The following is a 20,816-nucleotide window of genomic DNA, read 5'->3' as shown; positions in this document are numbered from 1 at the left end:
AACAACCCTAAAATATTTAAATATTATAGATAGCTGATCTAAATCTAAAGTTTTTAAATGTTGCACTTTGGTGCCATTTTGTTTGCCAATGTTGCATATAAATGGTCTCAGTTTGTAAATGCATATAAGTGCACTCAGTTTGTAAATAGCCTCACCTAAATGTCCTAAGTTTCTAAAAGTTATACTTTAGTACCCTTTGTTATGTGGTGTCCTTGAATATGTAGAGAAACTGATTCTTTTTAACTTTGAGGCATTTATTTATAATATTTAAATATTTTTAGACATTTATTTGCTCGGTTTTAAAATAGAATTCACTTAAGTATAGTGTTAAGGTTGATGAAACTATAGGACATTTAAGAGCAATTTAGTCTTCTTGTAAAATATCTACGCTATGAAACTAAAGCAACATTATAAACAATGAGATAAGGTTTGGGGCACAGTTAAAGACATTACCTTAGACTGTGAAAGTCAGTAACTGCAGGGAAGTGGAGCTTTCAGGCTTCCAACATACTGAAAAATGAGAAACAGTAATGAGTTTAAAATTAAAGCCAATATCTAGTAATTTAAGCTTTTAGGTTAAAAATTGATACCCAGCCTCTATTTAAAAATGCATCAACTCTCAGGCGAGCCCAAATACTCCCTAACACAACAGGCTATCTACCTATCAACTGTCATGAACGGATATAAGCTCAACCTGAGAAGTTGCAATCTGTAGCAATTAATAGAGAAAACCTCCAACGTGTGCCGAGGAAAAAAAAAACATCCAATTTTAAAGCAAAAGATAAATTTTGCTAGAGAATGATTCCAAACAATAGGAAAAGAAACGAAAGAGCAATCTACAACTGTAACCATCTATAGAAAACAAAGAAGAAACATACATGCAGAACAAACTTTTATCCCAATACAGCAACTAGCTCGGTAAGGCCTCAAATACATTCCATCTTCATTTTGCTTTTCACTTTCAAACTTTCTTGTAGTAGTCAGTAAGTGCAGAGAACTGTAAGATTTGTTCGGACTTTCCAAAGTCAATCCATCAATGTCAAGATAAAACCGCAGAGAACACTTTATCAGCTGGCTTGTCAGAATCTGAAACCTTTAATAGAGCAAAAATTCACATAATTGCCAAGAAGGAAGAAAACTTTTCGATTTTAAAGAAAAAGATGGAATTTGCTATAGCATGAAACAACCACAACCTAAAATATAACCATCTATAGAACGCAAACAACAACAACAACATACATGCATAACAAACTTATATAAGGTGCTAAATACATTCTATCTTCTTTCACTATTCACTTCAACCTTTCTTCTTCAATCAGTCGTCATCGGTTCCGACATGCAGCACCGGAACCGGGCTTTGCGCACGGTGGCTCCGATCTCCACCTGCGCATACTCAAGGGTTCTGACAATGTCAGTGAAGGAGGGGCGAACATCAGGGTTAGCATCCCAGCAGCGGGTCATGAGATCTCGTAGTACAGGGAGACAGTCATTTGGGATGTTGGGTCGAGCGCCTTTGTTTACCACGGCGAAGGCTGCTTGGACAGCTGTCATGTTTTGAAACGGGAGCATTCCTGTTATCAGCTCCCATAAGACAATTCCAAAGCTGTAAACGTCTACTTTTTGGTCGTAGGGTCGGTGTTGGATCATTTCCCTAAAATAAAAGAAAAGGGGTTCCGAATTCATGGAAGATAAAATAGAAATATAAAAGGAAAGTATACAGAAATGAATGCACTAAAAATGCAGAAGTTATTCTTACAAGTAACATGAATATTTCTCAATTTTGTTTTTCTAGATAAGGAAGCGTCTGAAACATGTACCATGTTGAGAAAGCCTCAAAACTGTCCATTTTTGGCAGAATTATTATTTTTTCCATCTTGTCCATTCATCCCAATGAACTGAGGTAAGTATGAGTCATAGCTAACGGTTCAATACTCGGGATTAATTGTATATTTTATTTTACTGAAATTTATTATACACAAGAGGGATAGAAGTGGATGCAAATACCAACACAAAGAAGGCTAAGACAACAAAAGAAAACAGCACTACATGAATGAATTGCAAAAAAGGCAACCTTTCATGCTTCCTTTAGACCACGCAAGTAATACGGGAAGCTAAATGATTTCCTTCATCATTAACTACCCAGTGACTAAGGGTCTGGCACCAAGTGCCCACTGACACATATATTTAAAAGATGGAGAAGAACGTTAGATTGAACACCTAAATAACTGTAAATATCTCACCAAACATGTTGTTAAATGATGCCTTGCATATCCGCATGTCTGCCTGTTCATAATGTGCATGTTATTCCCGACCTCCTCTCTTTCTCTTGCTTCATATGCCTCAAGTGTGAATATGTATGCACATTTCTCGCTGCATGTCTGTCAGCATTTGTGGTATGATCGCATGCACACACTGGACAACCCATAAAAAGGCATGTTTTATTTATAGGAGGACGAATATCAGGGAAGATGCAACCTTGCCTTCCAGAAAATTGATGAGATATCGACAAACAGGGGACCAATATTCTAATAGAAAGATGATGCTAGGCAAGACAAAACATTGTATCTCACATGACTTGGCTCCCTTCACAACTTGACTCACTTGATAACCTGACTCCGTGATTTCAGCTGATCTCAGGCTGAAGCCACTCAACTATCATTTGGTTAATTCAGGTTCAGGTCCCCGGCAGTTTGAAAAAATATGTAGCAGAAACAAGGGTCAAGTATGGGTCACAACAATGTTTGTCCATTATCTGCAACTTTATGGTAGAAAAACAAGCCTTGACTAGGAAATGTCATATCAAGGTGATTTTATCTGACAAGTCAATAGCAGTTGAACAGCTAACCGAACATCCTTGGAAGTGAACACGATACTGATTTTTCCTTGGTCTTTGTAAATTTTCCTCCATTCCCAGTAAGTATTGCTAGAGGATCTTACTGATGACCTAAGAGTCTAAGACCCATAATCTATGGTCAAATCAGTAAGTACAAAAAGACACAGTAAAAGCATAAACACATGAAAGAAATGTAGTCACAAAGTTAAGAGTTGCATGCTGCAAATGCCAGTAACAATATAATTATATACATATATCCTAAATGAACAACTTTTTTGTAAATAAAGGGCTAAAGCTATATTTCTATGGTCACAATCGAGAGAAGAAAAGGTCTTTCCAGAGCCCTATCTTTGGCCAATCTGTTACTTTTCCACCTAATTCAGACTTCCTTGGAGTTACGGTATTCACTACCAGCTTATAGAATCATAGTTTTGGAATTGCCTATATTTGCATGCAGATATTAACTTCTTGAACCTATTTCAACAATCTCCCAGAATTCCTTCCCATTGCTACCAGCCTACCAACATCTTTGCAGTCAGGCTACTGTCATTATTGGGTCATCATCCTCTTCCCATAGTTACAAGCTCAACCTGTAAACCATATTGCGTCGCCCTAAAAAAGACAAGACTTAACCTGCAGGTCACTGTTGGCATAAATAATCTAAATGGTGAGGTGAGATGCATGAAAGTTTGGTGGTCACAATCAAGTTAATGTAAGGGTTAATTGCAAATAGACCTCCTTATAAAATGAGCAATCAAGGGATAAAGCGGTGAGATCATTGTGACAAGTTGGACCCCTCCCTTGCTCGCCTTCACGCCCTCCATCCATCCCCTCTTGTGCGGAATCAAAAGGTGTGGACCTCACCACGTTATTTCTTGATAGCTCATTTTGCTAACCACCTCGTAAACATCAACACACACATAGGTCCCTCCGCGTATATTTGGATGGTTATGAGGTGGTTAGCAAAATGAGCTACCAAGAGATAAAGTGGTGAGATCCACACCTTTGATGTGACAAGCAAAATAGGCTGCATCACTAGCTATTTCTAGGTAGCACATTTAGAAAAATGAGTCGCCATCTCATACCCATTATTTCCAAATGTGTGCATGCACATAGGCTTGTTTTTATTTGCTAACTTTTGTGTCCAATAAATAAATCTTGCCCACTATGATTTCACATGTTTAAATGGAGTCTGGATCCTCTCAATCGGTCGTATAGAGTTTTTATGCTGAACCAATAAGGGAATGCTGAGTGTCCACGTGAAGCAAACCAAAATCGCCAAGCGCGGAAAGAGTTTTGAACCTCAAACAGTAATTAAATTAAAACTATTGATTATATATCATTCAATTAAAAGTCCGTGCGAATAACAAATCTTTGTGAAACACCACGCCATTAATAAGGAAGAACACCATTCTTATTTGGACTTATGCTATGTTTAGGAGTTCAAGGAAAATTAAGATAGGGGAAGAAAAGTTAAGGAAAAGGAGGGAAAATGTAACATCTTGTTTGGGAGTTTTGTAAGTGGAATGGAAGTGAAATTATGTTGTTGAAGACTTTTAATTATGGCAATGGAAGAGAAGTAAATAAATCTGAGCCATTGATTCATTATGATAGAGTCAAGATGTCTCTTTTATTATGAAATTTTACTTTCCTTCCCTTTCCCTCCGTTACCGCCCAAATTGGGGGTAAAAGAAACCATAGAAGTTTTTATGAAAACTTCTCCTTCCTTTTTCCTCCTTACCCTCCCAATAAAACTCCCAAATGAAGTTAAACTTAAAATTCTCTTCCCTTCCCCCTCTTTACACCCCATCGAAACGCAGCATTATTGTTGAAAACGTGAATGATGATAGTTCAAATATTTAGTTTTTGCTTTGCTCATGAGCTCTTTTTTTTTCCTTCAAGATAATAGGAACTTATAATATTAATTTAATAATCTTCTTTTGTCGCTCATCATCAGTTTAAAGTTTGTGTTATCATAGAATTGCTAGTTGCTTATCGTTTACATTTAAATTATTTGCATCTGCTTAATTGAAGGATCATAAATACAAATGCATCCCCTACGTCACATACACTTTTTTTATTGAGTTAATTGCGAACAGAGCCCCGTATAGTATCATTTAATTGCAAAGAGATCCCATGCAATTCTATTCATTGTGAATGAACACTCTATAGTTCTACTTATTGTGAATATAGTCATCGTAGTATTGGCCCAATTGTGAGTACACTCCCTTAGTGAACTCTTTCGACCCATTTAAAAGTATAATTTTTAAAGCAATTAGGTGTTTATCATTACCAACAAAACTATAAGGGGTCTATCCGCCCCTTGCAATATTTGTAATGATTTTAAGAGTAAAAAATATTCATTCAGGTGGTCTATTGCAACAAGTAGAACTATAAGGGGTCTCTTCACAACAAATAGAACTATTGAGATCTTTTTGCAATTAGTTGATACTACTGAGGTTATGTTTGCAGTTAACCTTTTTTATTTTTCACATAGGTTTTCATGTTATTGGGCATTTCCCTCCGCATTTACCATGAAGCGTCCAACTATACTAGTGAAATAACATAAGAAATTTCATTTGGCCAGACTTTAATTTGTTTTTTAATACTTCATCATAATCTTGAACACTTACTTCATTATAAGCTTTCAATTTTACTCTAGGTGTGGCACTATCAACAGAAAGATAATATCTATGTTTTTTTAAATTAAAAAGGCCTTTCACATTCCTTGTGATTGAAAGATTTAGCTATTCACATGGAATATTTAGTGGAACTGGTTATAATTATAATTACCTACGATTAACATTAATTGATTACGCTTCAAGGGCTGGGAATTCTTTCCGCATTTGACAATTTCAGTTTGCTTCACGTGGACACTTGGCATTCCCTTACTGGTTCCACATAAAAAACTCTACACAACCGGTTCTGAGAGGATCTGGACTCGTTTAAATGCCTTTTATAAACTAGGTTGATAGTGAAATAGGGAAAACATAAAAGAAGAAACAAAAACAATAAAGGAAAAAAAAAGATTTCGATCTTACATCAGAATCAATGACTTTAAGCCAATTAAAATCTCACACCTACAAAAGTTGGAGTTAACACTCAAAATTAAATCACATAACCTATAGTGATCATAATTATTTCATAACATTTTCATCATACCCTTTATTGAAGATAACTAGTCTTTCATAGACTTACAAAACTTAATTACCAAGAACTATTCCTATTAAGGAAAAATTCCAATCGTACTAAATAAAACTTTCCAAATAACTCGTTAGGGTATACAATTATTGTTGAAATAAATGAATCTTAGTGGATTTTTATGGAAAGATATCATTTAATGATTGGATTCCATAGATGAAAATTAAAATGTATTTATAATAAGTAGTATGTGAGTTTTAGTCCCACATTGGTTAATTAAATACATTTTAGTTGTTTTAAATTAACACACATGTTATATATGGTATAACAAAGGTGTTAGTATTATACACTTGTGCTGGTATATAAGTGAGCGTGCGACCAAGCGAGTGGGCACGTGCGAGCGGGACAGTGTGCGCGGGCTCGTGTGCGTACGGTCTGGGTGTGCGGTCCAAGTGCGTGTTTTGACACGTGCTCTTTTTGCACGTGCTTTCTTTAAACGAGCTTAAACGTTTTGCATGTGCTCACTTAAAACCAGTTGAACGTTTCGTACGTTACAAACGTTATAAGGATTGAATAGATTTTATTGCAGACGTTACAAATATTGCAATAACTGAAATTCAAATCTGTCTCCCATGAACCTTATAAAAGGGCTTCTTCTGATCATTTTGAAAAACACAGAAAAACGAAATCTCCTGTCTTTTTTTTTAATAATTCTATAAGCTGTTAAGTATTGGAGGTTCTGACAAACTGAAATAGTTGTAGTGCTCACAAGAAGAGAGCGTTTCTTTGGACTGTAGCTGTCTAATCCTCGGAAGTACTGTACAGACCCAACGCTATCGTAGGTGGGGCATAGTTTCTTCAAGGCCAGTCCTTTGTTAAGAGGGCGATTCGGTACTTTTGTAAAATATTTCAAAATGAAGTTTCTAACTTTTTGCTCTGTTTTTTTCATTCATGTATGGTTTGTTCCGTACAACTTTTGATCTGTTTTTATTACAGACGTTACAAACATTGTAATAACTTAAATTCAAATCTTTGTCTCCCATAAACCTTATAAAAGGGCTTCTTCTGATCATTTTGAAAAACACAGAAAAACAAAATCTCCTGTCTTTTTTTTAAATAATTCTATAAGCTGTTAGGTATTGGAGGTTCTGACAAACTGAAGAAGTAGTTGTGGTGTTCACAAGAAGAGAGCGTTTATTTGGACTACAACTGTCTCATCCTCAAAAGTACTGTGCAGACCCAACGCTACCGTAGGTGGTGCATAGTTTCTTCAAGGCCAGTCCTTTGTTAAGAGGATGATTCAGCACTTTTGTAAAATATTTCAAAATGATTTTTCTAACTTTTTGCTCTATTTTTTCATTCTTGTATGGTTTGTTCTGTACAACTTTGGATCTGTTTTTATGTTAATTTTTCCCAACAATCTTGAAGAAACTTTTTTAATTGAAGTTATGTTATCTGTTTCTGGAGTTGGTTCATATGCCACTAAAATGAACATGTCTGGAATGCCTGAAAAGTTCGCTGGTTAGTTCTTCAAACGTTAATAACGTATGAAGATCTGGCTGACGACTAAGGGGCTATTGACAATGATATTAACTAGAATACCCAAAACTAGATGAAAAAGATCCTAATAGTGTAGATAAAATTACACAGTGGACGGAGAAGGACCAAATAGCCAGAGGATGCATTTTGTTGGCTCTGTCCAACGTGCTCTTCGATGTCTATTGTTCTTCTTCGCCATTGCAAAGACATTATAGGATGAACTAGATAGAAAATATAATACTACAAACCTCGGTCTTGAAAATATTATGTGTCTAAGTTCTTAAAGTTTCAAATGGTTTCAAATGGTCGAGGGTAAATTTGCAACAGAACAAGCACATGAACTTCTCTTCATTCTTCATCTCTTCGAGAAGCTAAAATGGAGCTTCCTGAAAAATTTCAAGTTATAGCAATCATCGAGAAATTTCCTAATTCTTAAGGGGCTTTTAGAATGTCTCTCAAGCATCGTAAGGAAAAAATAAATCTTAATGACTTGATGATTGCCATAGCTATTGAGGAAAAGCATAAGAATCAGAAACATGTTGTGTCTGTTAAGCACCAACCTAAAGCAAATGTGATAACTTCTGGGAAAAAGCTTAAAAACAAACCTAATAGCAAACCTGATGAAAAAAATCAAAGCTAAATCTAAGATTCAAAAGAAACCAAAAGCAAACAAACCATGTTGGAATTGTGGACAGGCTGGACATTGGGCTAAAGCTTGTCTTATAAAGAAAGCTAAAGTCAATCCAGGATCCACTAGTGTGCCTCAGGTTAACATGGTTGAGTGAGCCTACTGGGTCCATAGAGGAGCATGTTTCTATTAACCCTGAATTACTAAATATTTATGAACCAAATGAATGGTTGGTATACACTGGTGCAAACGTACACATTTGAGGTGACAAATTGATGTTTGTGTCTTACCAGCCTACAAATGAAAATATTGTGAAGATGGGGAACCAAACTGCATTTAAAGTGTTAGGATATGGACGAGTGGATTTGAAGTTTCCTTTAGGGTGAGTTCTATCATTAAACATGGTGCATCATGTTCCTGATGTTTGACACAATATTATCAATTGTTCATGTTTAATTAGGGAGGATTATGAGCTTTTTTTTAAATGTAATAAAGTAGTTATGTTATATGCAGGATCTTTTATCTTTAAAGGCTATGATTCTGATGGAATCTATAAGGTTAGAGCAGAACATGTTCTTAGTTTGAAATAAATAAAAATTCTGTTTCTGATTATCCTGTTAGTAACAATAATGAATCATCTGATATTTGACACAAACGTCTTGGTCATATTAATTTTAATTCTGTAAAAAGAATGATGAATCTTAATATGATTCCATAACACTCTTTAGATCATAGTAAGAAATGTCAAGTATGTGCAACAACTAAACAAACAAGGAAACCTTTTCAATCGGTTGATAGAAACTCTGAGTTGCTTGATTTAGTTCATACTGACATTTGTGACTTTAATGGTGTTTTAACTAAAGACATGAAGAAATATTTTATCACATTTATAGATGACTATAGCAAATATTGTTATGTTTACTTGCTTAAAACTAAATATGAGGTTCAAGAAAAATTTATCATTTTTAAAAATGAAGCTGGAACTCAAATTGGCAAGAAACTTAAAAGGTTAAGATCTGATAGAGGAGAATATACATCAAATGAGTTTACTCTTCTATGTTAATTTTTTTGGCATAGCGCATGAGGAAACTGCTTCTAATTCTCATCAGTCTAACAGTGTAGCTGAACGAAAAAATAGAATCTTAAAAGATATGATTAATAGTCTACTTGAAAGTTCAAGACTTCCTAAATATATGTAGGGAGAGACTTTAAATACGGCTTGTTATATTTTGAATAGAGTCCCTCAGAAACATTAAAAAATAGTTTATTTGAACTTTGGAGAGGTCGAAAGATAAGCTTGAAATACCTTAAAGTGTGGAGGTGTCTAGCAAAAGTGCTAATCCCAGAACACAAGAGGAAGAAGCTAGATCCTAAAACAGTTGACTCTATCTTTTTGGGTTATGTAGAAAACATCTATGCTTTGAGATTCTTAGTGACCAAATCTGAAATCCCAAGCATAGATGTTAATACAATTATTGAATTTCGTGATGTAATATTTTTTGAGAATGTTTTCCCTATGAAAACTGGAATGCCTCAAAATATTTCTAATGAAAATCTAGTATCTGTCTTAACTTTCATTCCTGATCATGTGGAAAGGATGACAAATGTGAGGGCAGATAGTTCTAAATCTGAATCTAAAAGATCAGATGATTTAGATGAACCTAGAAGAAGTAAGAGAGCTAGAATCGTCAAGGATTTTGGAAGTGAATTTATCACTTACAATATCAAGGAGGATCCTATTTCCTACAGATCCGCTATGGCCTCGAAAGAGGCTAAACAATAGAAGCTGTCAAAAGTGAAGTGGATTCTATTGTCTCTAATGAGACATGGGAATTAGTTGATTTTTCTCCTGGATGCAAGACAATTGGGTCTAAATGGATTTTTAAAAGAAAAATAAAACCAGATGGAACCGTAGAAAAATTTAAGGCCAGACTTGTTGCTAAGGGGTTCAAACAAATTGAAGGAATTAATTTCTTTGACACATACTCTCCAGTTGCCCGAATGACTACAATCAGAATGCTTATAGCATTGGCTTATATATATGATGTTACAATCCACTAGATGGATGTAAAAAATGCTTTTTTTTCATGATTTTCTTGAAGAAGAGATTTGTATGGATCAGCCTGAGGAATTTATAGCACCTGAAAATAAAAGGAAAGTATGTAAACTTGTAAAGTCTCTTTATGGATTTAAACAAGCCCCTAAACAATGACATAAGAGGTTTGATACAACTATCATTGATTTTGGTTTCAAAATGATTAAGTCTGATGAGTGCATTTATAGCAAAGTAAGAGGTGATTCTTGTATTCTTCTATGCATTTATGTTGATATTCTATTGTTTAGATCTAACATTGGGATAATCAATGAGACTAAATCATTCTTGAGTAGTAAGTTTGAAATGAAGGACATGAGAGTAAGGTTTTAAATGTCGGCCGACATATCCGACATGTTGACCGACATATCCGACATGTCGACCGACATATCGGTTTGAGGGCTTGACCGACACGACATGGATGTTTTCAACTCGTATGTCGGTTTTCAGAGCCAAATCGGAAATATCAGGGTCATATCAGGCATATCAGCCTATTTTTTAGCTTTGAAAAATCGGCCGATATGATACTTTTTTTTAGATCTGTTTTTTGTTATCGGGTTTGGGTTTAGTGATAAATATCCAAACTCGTTTAACCCGTTCTCATGTTTAAGAGTTTTTTATGAACCCGATGGAAAGAATTTATGAACCCAAATCCATATATTATTTACTTTTTTATATGTTTAGTCTAGAGAATTTCTAAAGTATGCTTATATTGAATTTATGAATGCTTAGGTTACATTTAGGACATGATATTGACATATGCGCACTACCCGATATGACAATCTGATATTTAGTTAATGTCCCCCGATATATCCCCGATTTTCGCCATCCGACGTGGATTTTAGCCATCCGACATGAACCCGATATCCGACATTTAAAACCTTGCATGGGAGTTGCTGACGTGATTCTTGACCTAAAACTGATAAGATCAGTTGAGGATATAGTTATTTCTCAATTTCACTATATTGGGAAGGTTATTGAGAAATTTAGCTGTAAGAATTACAAACCCGTCAAAACTCTATATAATCATTCAGTAACTCTCGATAAGAATGTAAGTGGAGTCTTTGTATCTCAATTGAGATATTCTCAGATCATTGAAAGCTTAATGTATTTTGCAAATTGTTTGAGACTGGATATATCTTACTCGGTTCCTAAATTAAGTAGATACACTAGCTGTCCAAATATGACTCATTGAGAGGCCTTGGATAGGATACTTCGGTATCTGAAGGGAACTGTTTTCCTTGCACTGCATTACTATAGATTCCCTCCCGTTATGGAGGGATACAATAATGCTAGCTGGATTGCTATGGGTTCAGATAGCAATAGTTGTACAATGTATGTATTTACCTTGGGTGGCAGCATTGTCGCCTGCAGATCTGTCAAACAGACCATTTTGTCTCGGTCTACGTTTAAGGCAGAACTTTACGCTTTGGACACTACTGGTTTAGAAGCTAAATGGCTTAAGGAACTTATGTCCGAATTGCTCATGATCAACAAGCCCTGCTCTGTGCATTGTGACAATATGACCACAATTGCAAGAATTAAAAGTTCAAAGTATAACCGCAAAACTCAAGGTCATATCCAAATACGGATAAAGACTGTGAAGAAGTTTATTGATGAATGCGTAATTGCTGTGGACTTTGTCAGGTTCAAGGACAACATAGCAGATCTCTTTACAAAAGGACTAGAGTTGTCACTAGTTCTTAAATCCAGATTGATGATGGGACTGAAACCCTTATCTAACTCATCGACAGTAGCAACCTAACCTATCTGAGTGGAGATCCCACAAAGTAGGTTCAATGTGCTAATAACAAACTGTTGAGTGAGTTAAACACCTAATCATAGATTGATACTTTGTATCTGAGTCTCTCATCATGTATACCTGGAAGGTGTTGATAACTGCAAGTATAATAAGCGTGTTTCGACTCTAAATGGGATCAAGTCTTTAAGACGAGATGCAAACAATGCATCCCTAGAGATGCCCAACTATATGAACATAATTGTGTGGACGCAATTAGAGGAAGGAGGTTATTCCTCGAAATTGTTCATGAAAAGGATAAGGATGCGTGGTCATAATGCGTCAAACCTAAAGATTGCTTCTATAACCTAAAGATTGCTTCTATAGCGTATATCGTGTTGTTACTAATGAATATCACCACATCAAATAATGTTCAAGATTTAGTTTCACTTCGTGCCTGTGGTAATAAAATTAGATAACTATAGGAAAGGTTCAAATCGGAAGATACCTTCTCTGAAAGCATGATATGTATAATCTTAATTACTGTCAGCTATGGAATTATGAGGGATTGTTAAAATAAATGAATCTTAGAGGATTTTTATGGAAAGATATCATTTAATGATTAGATTCCATAGATAAAAATTAAAATGTGTTTAATAAGTAGTATGTGAGTTTTAGTCCCACATTGGCTAATTAAATACATTTTAGTTGGTTCAAATTAACACGTGTTATATATGGTATAACAAAGTTGTTAATATTATACACTTGTTTTGGTATATAAGCGGGCGGGACGTGCGAGCGGGACGTGCGAGCGGGCTCGTGCGTGCGGGCTCGTGTGCGCGGGTTCGGGTATGCAGTTCGGGTGTGTGGTCCGGGCGCGTGGCCGGTGCGTGTGCTGGCGAGTGCTCTTTTTGCACGTGCTGTCTTTAAACGAGCTTAAACGTTTTGCACGTGCTCACTTAAAACCAGCTAAACGTTTCATACGTTACAAATGTTACAAGAATTGAATAGATTTTATTGCAGATATTACAAACATTGCAATAACTGGAATTTAAATATTTGTTTCTCATGAACCTTATAAAAGGGCTTCTTCTGATCATTTTGAAAACACAGAAAAACGAAATCTACTGTCTTCTTTTTTTTCAATAATTCTATAAGCTGTTAAGTATTGGAGGTTCTGACAAACTGAAGTAGTCGTGGTGTTCACAAAAAGAGAACGCTTCTTTGGACTACAGCTGTCTCATCCTCGAAAGTACTGTGCAGACCCAACGCTACCGTATGTGAGACATAGTTTCTTCAAGGCTAGTCCTCTGTTAAGAGGACGATTCGGTACTTCGGTGAAGTATTTCAAACTTGAAGTGTTTTAATATGATGTTTCTATCTTTTTGCTCTTTTCTTTCATTCCTGTATGGTTTGTTCTATATAACTTTGGATTTGTTTTTTATGTTTATTTTTCCAAACAATTATAACTCTCAGCCTTCACGATAACTTTGGAGTTTTAGCATAGTGGCAGGGTCATTTGACATGGTATCAAAACAAACCGGGTCCGAATGTAACTGGTCACAAATTTCTAGAGCACATTTAAAAAAGATATTGCTCTACGAGTTCAGGCTTCAGCCCATAAAAGAGCCCTCAACCTATGGAGACATGTTAGAATATAAAATTATAACCCTCGGTCGGCACTCTAAGTTTAGAGTTTTGTGTAGTGGAAGGGTCATTTGACATAATTAAATTCGAAAATCTTCTTAAATCAATTAGGATTTATTAACTATTAATCTGACTTTTATAGAGAACGCTATAAGAAAATTTCTACTAACTTACCATTTTAATCCTAAAAGAAGTTTTCACCATCCTTTGTGTTTGTCACGTCCATGGCCCATGGGCCCGTTGGCACGTGCAAGGCATGGGACCCACCGAGAGCAACTCGATGTTGGCTAAAGTCCATTGTTAAAATACTAGCACTAGTTATTTTTGGGTCTTGGGCTTCTCTATTTAAGCCACTAATATTTCTTCACACTAGTCCATGTGGGACTAAAGTGTGGGTGTCACAGTGATTTCCTAAGATGAAGTCGTTCCACCTTACGGGTACTATCCCCTAATCCATCAAATAATGTAAAACTACTAAGAGGTTGATTATAAGCAACTTCATCATTAATGTTAAGTTCACCATCAAAATGGAGGGATAAGGAGTGCAACAAGTTGAAAAGGAAAGTGAACCAAGTTTCATGATCAATTGCCTATCGAAATCAATCATTTATGTATTTGTGCCAAATTCATAAATATAATACCTATGAGCAAGAGAGACATGCTATGAACTAAATGATCATACTTGGTAGATACAAAGTTCCTCTCTTCTGGTCAAGCAGTTTAATCATTCTTTCTATTGTTTGTCCCAAGCTAGGGTCCAGGATAAAATAGGAGGATTGGTTAGCTAGCTGACAACCAGTATAAAACTTAATTGGGTCAACATGATATGAATCCTAAAGAATAATGGAATAATAGGATTCATTGGACAGACATCTAGACGAGTATGATATAGTTTTCTACATTAAATTGAATTCATCTTGAAGGGCCAAAACAAGCTAAAGCGTAAATTGAATCATTCCATATTTGAGTGGTTGATTTGTGCTTTGGTAAATTGACAACCCTCTATTAATATACTCATTCATAGCTATACTCTTCTTGCTATTATTTGTGTGTTTAGAAGCGCTAGCTTTTTTCCACCGCGCAGAAGAGAGTACTAGTGTTAACATTAGTCAATCGACAAATTTAGTCAGCTAATAGAATATGCAATACATCATCGTATGTTCATAATTGTGTTGTCCAGGATGATTACCTTATATTCTGTCAACCGCTTTATAACCTAGACACTTGATGCTTTATCACGCTTTAGTTGAGTGGTTTTCCTAGTACATGGCACGATACTAAGCACTTGTTTGATGCTTTTTAAGTGTTGTCAAGACAAGACTAAGCACTTATTACGATCATAATTGTGTTGTCATGGACAATTACCTCATTATCTGTCCAACAGCTCTATAACCTATACACTTGATGCTTTATCACGCTTTAGCTGAGGGGTATTCCTAGTGCATAGCACGAGACTGAACACTTGTTTGACACTTTTTAAATGCGAGCGCACACACAGTATATATATATATATCACTATTGCATAGCACGAGCCAATTGTCTGATGCTTTTTAAGTGTTAGTTGTTAAGGGATTGCTCCTCAGCGCACACACGAGTCAACGGATGCAAGCACACACAGATATACATGTTTTAGAGAGTTAATGTTTCAACTTCTCCAACTAATAAAGATATTGTACAATTTGGAGATTGAATCCCCGCATCTACAGATGAGAGAGGAGGCATAGGAAGATGATTTCTAAATTAGTCCACAGTTATTTGCATTTCCTTCCTTTTCCTCATCTTTTTTATCTTCTTTGTGTTTTGATTACATCAAATCGGTGGTCTATTTAGGAAACCAAGACAGGTGGTCTGTTTAGGAAACCAAGACAGGTGGTCTGTTTAGGAAACCAAGCTGTGACCAAGGCCTAAGACCTTCCAATTGATTTGATGCCCTTCACCGCTTCAACTTCATCCCAGGACAGTCTAGTCCAGAGCGGTAAATCAGATGAAGGTGTTTGTAATAGCCCCTTTTTTTAATCCATTGTTCAACTAAATGAACTCTATTGGTGAATAAACTAACTTAGGTTTCACTGTCAGTTGAGCAGTGGATCTCAAAATAGTACTTGTGCCACGCTTGAACAAGGCGAATATGTGCGTGCCTAGAAGAAGCTCAAGTCACAATCGTTGTTGTACTGGCTGGTGTCTGTGAACTTGTATGCAACTCTGCTATTTTGAATCTTGGTTGGTTTAATTCTCGTCCCTGAATTTGTATGCTTCATTGAGTCTGTTATTTAGTACTCCACAGAAACAATCAGTTAACATTTATTAAAATTGTTAATCATAATTAAGTAGACATCAACCTTCATTAATAGTTATGTATTGAAGTAGGGGCTTTTGTAAAGTTTTGTTAACTTAAAACAGTTGCCATATATGTTGGTCGCAGGTATCGAATCTGTTGTGAGACATGGAAAACTTGGACATTGGAGTAGGGTCTAGCTGTCAAAATGTAGCTAATGAATTAAACTTGGACGACGATGATTTGATATATACTCCTCAAGTATCAGATGAGTTGAGGCCAAAAAAGGGGCAAGAATTTGACACAATAGATGATGTTTTGACAATTTGAAATTTGATCAATCAGTAGATGAGCAAAGGCAGTGCAAGTACATCACTCTATCTCCAAATTGTGCTACAACCAGTCAACACACTGCGTAGGTTATTAATTATCTACTTGGTTAGATCAACCTTGTTCAGTACTTATGTACGGCTTTGAACTGTTAAATTGTTACTTTATTAGATGGGTTTTTGAAAATTAGAAGTTGTCATATTCAGAAGAATTTAGAAGAATCTTAATGAGTAGCTTGTGCATAACTCAGTTAAATAAGATGAAGTTAACTATGAGATCCTGGCTCAAAAAAAGAGCTTTTGCTCTGAACAACTTGGAATTATTTGAAGCAGAGCTTAAACATCTCAAGGCCGGATTAAGCTTACGTTCTCACACCCTTAGAAACATAAAATGCTTAATACATAAAGGTTAAAATCAAGATGATAAAACTTAGTTGAATGCCATTAGACTAGGTTGAACATACAAAATTTTGATTTGAAGACAATTCTACCATCGCATTTTGAAAAAAAACATCATTCCATATATTGTCAGTCTATTTAATGTTATATAATATAACATACGGATCTTTATTCACTACTATATATGTGGACTCATGGAGTTTGAAGGTTGAATACATTTTTCCTTTTAAACTTCACTTATATCCAATAATATCCGAATACTACCTAGATTTGATCCGAATTCAAATTTGTGTTCCCATTAAATATGTATACACAAGTTAACATCCAAAATCCAGGCAATATCTGCATATGTATCCATCAACCATATATACCCAAATAGCAGACAAATATGGTTAAACCACTATTCGATCAATATCTTCTGCTTTGCACCCTTAACTCAACCAACTGACAAGGCACGTTAGTATACCATAAACTACCAACTTCACATCTCAAAGTCTTAACAATCTCAATTATTTGATCACAAAGCTCTAGCAATCAAGAGGATGAAATGAGGTGCTTAGACATAAATGAAATACATGTCACCTACATACTTGCACTATTCTTAACGACTTGGAACGAGCCCAATTAATGGAGCACCAGTTGCTCAAGAGGTAATGATGCTGGCAAAAGTTGAAGCAACTCCACATTGCTAGATTAATTGAAACGTGCAGGAAACAAATGGTTTGGTGCATTATTATACATGAAAAGGGTAGGTTGATGAGGCCTTTTCTCACGAACACACAGCACAGGACGATGCTGATAACGGTCATGATGAAGCAAGTGTTGGATGTCGCCAAGGGAATGTATGTCCGTGGGTTGGGGTTCACCCATATGAATTTGGAGTTGGACACTTAGTCTCTTACCTTTAGGGATCAATTCGATCAAAATTGCGAATTTTGATGTGGCGATAGCACAAGCATGTGAGCAGTAACAGACCATGCTTCTGCTGTCTCCAAATGTTATGCATATGTAGTAATAGAGATAAAAATACCATCAAAATTATAAACCATAATGTATACATAATAAGTTAAAGGGTTAATTGCAAATAGACCCCCCTTAGTATCACTCAATTGCGAGTAGACCCCTTGTAGTTCTATCTGCACAAATAGACCCCGTAGCATTGGCCCAAGTGCGAATTCACCCCCTTAGTGAACTTCTTCAACTCTTTTAAGGTCTAAAAAGTTTATCAATTTGGAGTCTATCCCCACCAACAGAACTATAGGGGTTTTATGCGCCTCCTAAAAACCTTTTTGACGATTTTAAGAGACAAAAATCACTCAGGGGTGTCTATCTGCACAAATAGAACTCCAAGGGGTCTATTCGCAATTAGGTGATGCTACAAGGGGTCTAAGTTAAATCTACAATTCATATTCCCATGACCAAGGGGCCTTGGAAGATAACAGGAAAGGCGACAATTCAATATAATTATTACTTCTAGCTAATTGCTATTACAATCTGCTATATGGATATACATCATATAAATTTACTTAATAACTATCAATCATTTCGAAACTCCTAAATGTGAACGTGCATAACAGCATAACAAGGGAGTCTGTCCAAGAAAACTTATGCTTCGTCAAATATGAGAAATACTATATAACACAAGAAATTTGTGAGCCAATGAGCAAGCCCTTCAAAAAGAGTTTTGCATATAAACAGAATTAGCAACTTTACCTGTGAAGCTTTGTGCATGACAAATAAATAAAGATATAAACAGATAAATGGAAATATATCCAACTGAAAGCAGTCAACAGATAAATAGAAAAGAATATCACTTTCTTAACAATAAATAAGTATCCAACAGAGAGGAGCAAAAACTTACGGGGCCATCCAGCGATACGTCCCGGTTTCCGGTGTCATCCCTTCCGTCTTCACCTCAATCCTAGCCACCCCAAAGTCCGCAATCTTAATCGACTTATCCCCAAAAATAAGCAAATTATCCGACTTTAGATCCCTATGAATGAACCCGAGTCCATGCACATATTCCATCCCTCTAGCAACATCCAAAGCCTGCTTCACTGCAACCCTCGCTGGAATCGTCCTGTGCTGCCTCTTCATAAGAAACTGCCTCACAGAACCGCCCTTCGCATACTCGGTCACAATGCACCAAACCATCGGCTTCCTGCAAGCACCAATGAACCTAACGATGTTTGGGTGCTTCAAGTTTGCGAGCATCATTACCTCCTGAGCGAACTGCTGCTCCATCAACTGAGCTCGCTCCAAATCATTCTCCGGTCGCTCCAAAAGCTTAATTGCCACATCCTCGCTGTTATAGGTCCCACGGTAGAGCTTCCCAAATGCTCCCTGTGCAAAAGCAACCCCCATGTTGAGCTTTCGAAGATCAATGTCCCAGTGATCGTAGCTCGGGCCGAGGGAGATGGTAGTTTGACTTGGGTCCATCAACATCTGGGCCAAGATGTCGTCTTTCAAAGCGTGCGGGATTCTCCGGTTGGGCCTGGGCCCGTTCTTGCTGTGTTGAGTCGAACCCTCGGAGAGATCGAAGGGTTTGAGGCCCGGGTGATGGAGGAATCGAGTTTGGGAGTTGGTTTAGGGAGCTTTGTCTGGAGTTGGAATCGACGGACGCTGCAGTCGTCGGTCTCCATTGCGATGGACCCCATGCCGCCGCCGCTGTGCTGTCCCCATCGCCGCCCGCGCCGCCGCCGCCGATGCCGAGCTTGAGGTACCGAGGTCGAAGAAGTTGTGGTGGATTTTTGTTGTTGTTGTGGCCGATGGAGAACTTGTTGAGGTCCATGATCGTCTCTTTCTAGGGTTTGATGTTCTTGATTTGGGGAAATTTTCAAGGTGGAGGTCACATCTGAAACTTAGACGCGAGATTCGATGAAGTTGAGCTCAACAACACGGTTTGAAGGGGGTGGGGTTGGCGTGGGGGGGGGGGGGCGTTAAGGAACGACCAGTAGAGGTTTGAGGGGAGAGAGAGTCGTCGTTTTTCTCGTTTCTTTTCGCCGTCAAACTTTCCCTTTTTTTTCCCTGATGAAAGATTTTTAGTTTTCCGTTTACGCTGTAATAATTATCTGCTCAGCACGTGTCGCCAGCCTGTGAATTTCCCCCCCCCCCTTTTTGCTGTATGCATGTAAACCCCTCACGTTTAAGTAATGATATGTTAGGTATATGTATATCACCCTTTCAGAATATGAAGCTTTGTGAACCCCATAACAGTTACTTTCAACGGCGGACCCTGAAAATTTTTCTTTGGACGTGGGCAATGATTATTTATTTATTTGAAATAATAATTTAATATTATAAAACCATAGTGTCTAATGGGAAAACACTCGGTACGCTTTAGACGGGCGAATTCAATTTATTACGAAATTAGTGCTTTTCGATGGATTGGGGTGCGAATTTAACATTTTATGGGGGTGTAGATTGTCAATATTATAAGGACTTGTATGCACTTTTTTAATTTATAGGGGTGTAATTGTATTCTAACCTATGAACCTAAATCCACCTCAGGTTACAGTGTAGGTCATGGCTTATTTGGATGGACAAATTTTCAAAACCAACCTATTTAGAAATTTAATCTCAGAAAACAACCCCTTTCAAACTTAATTGCAAAAACCGACCTGGTTTCAGCCTTGGCGCTGAAACCAGGTGGGTTTTTGTGAAAAAACTTTGGAAACTTCACGGGTGTTGAACTCCCGTCAAGTTTAGTAAAACTGCTAAACTTCACGGGAGTTGAACTCCCGTGAAGTTTCGCAGTTCAAAAAAAATTGAACTACGAAACTTCACGGGAGTTCAACTCCCGTGAAATTTAGTAGTTTTACTAAACTTCACGGGAGTTCAACTCCCGTGAAGTTTCGGATAAAAATTTTCAAAAATCGATCTGGTTTCAGCTTGGTTTTTGAAATTTTTTGCAAAAGCGGTCGTCTTTTGAAAATAAATAATGAAAGGGGTTGGTTTTGAAAATTTGTCCCTTATTTGGATACTTTTGTTTTCAGTTCAATTCCTGAAATTTGGCGGGTGTTTTGAATAGAAATTTGGTGGAAATTACACTTAGGGGCTGTTTGGTTGGTTTCCTAAAATCCAAAAAAGGGAAATCGGTACAAGGAAATCAATAAAATAATATTTTTATTCATTTCCATCCCTAAAATTCACCCACAACATCTAATAAAATATTATTTTTATCCTCCAACTCATC

General features: G+C 36.7%; 1 protein-coding gene across 1 annotated transcript; it reads right to left on the bottom strand.

Annotated features, from left to right (window-relative positions):
* Window positions 1,120-19,543, bottom strand: LOC109842814 (serine/threonine-protein kinase HT1-like). The gene is given in 3 exon segments (XM_020411711.1): window positions 1,120-1,651; window positions 18,483-19,213; window positions 19,215-19,543. Coding segments are annotated over 3 exon segments (1,269 nt in total). The 5' UTR covers window positions 19,413-19,543; the 3' UTR covers window positions 1,120-1,311.

Source organism: Asparagus officinalis, chromosome 5 (assembly GCF_001876935.1).
Source record: "Asparagus officinalis chromosome 5, Aspof.V1, whole genome shotgun sequence".
In the NCBI taxonomy this organism is placed as follows: Eukaryota; Viridiplantae; Streptophyta; class Magnoliopsida; order Asparagales; family Asparagaceae; genus Asparagus; species Asparagus officinalis.
The sequence above is the reverse complement of the archived record's forward strand: the minus strand, read 5'-3'. Positions and strand labels throughout refer to the sequence as shown.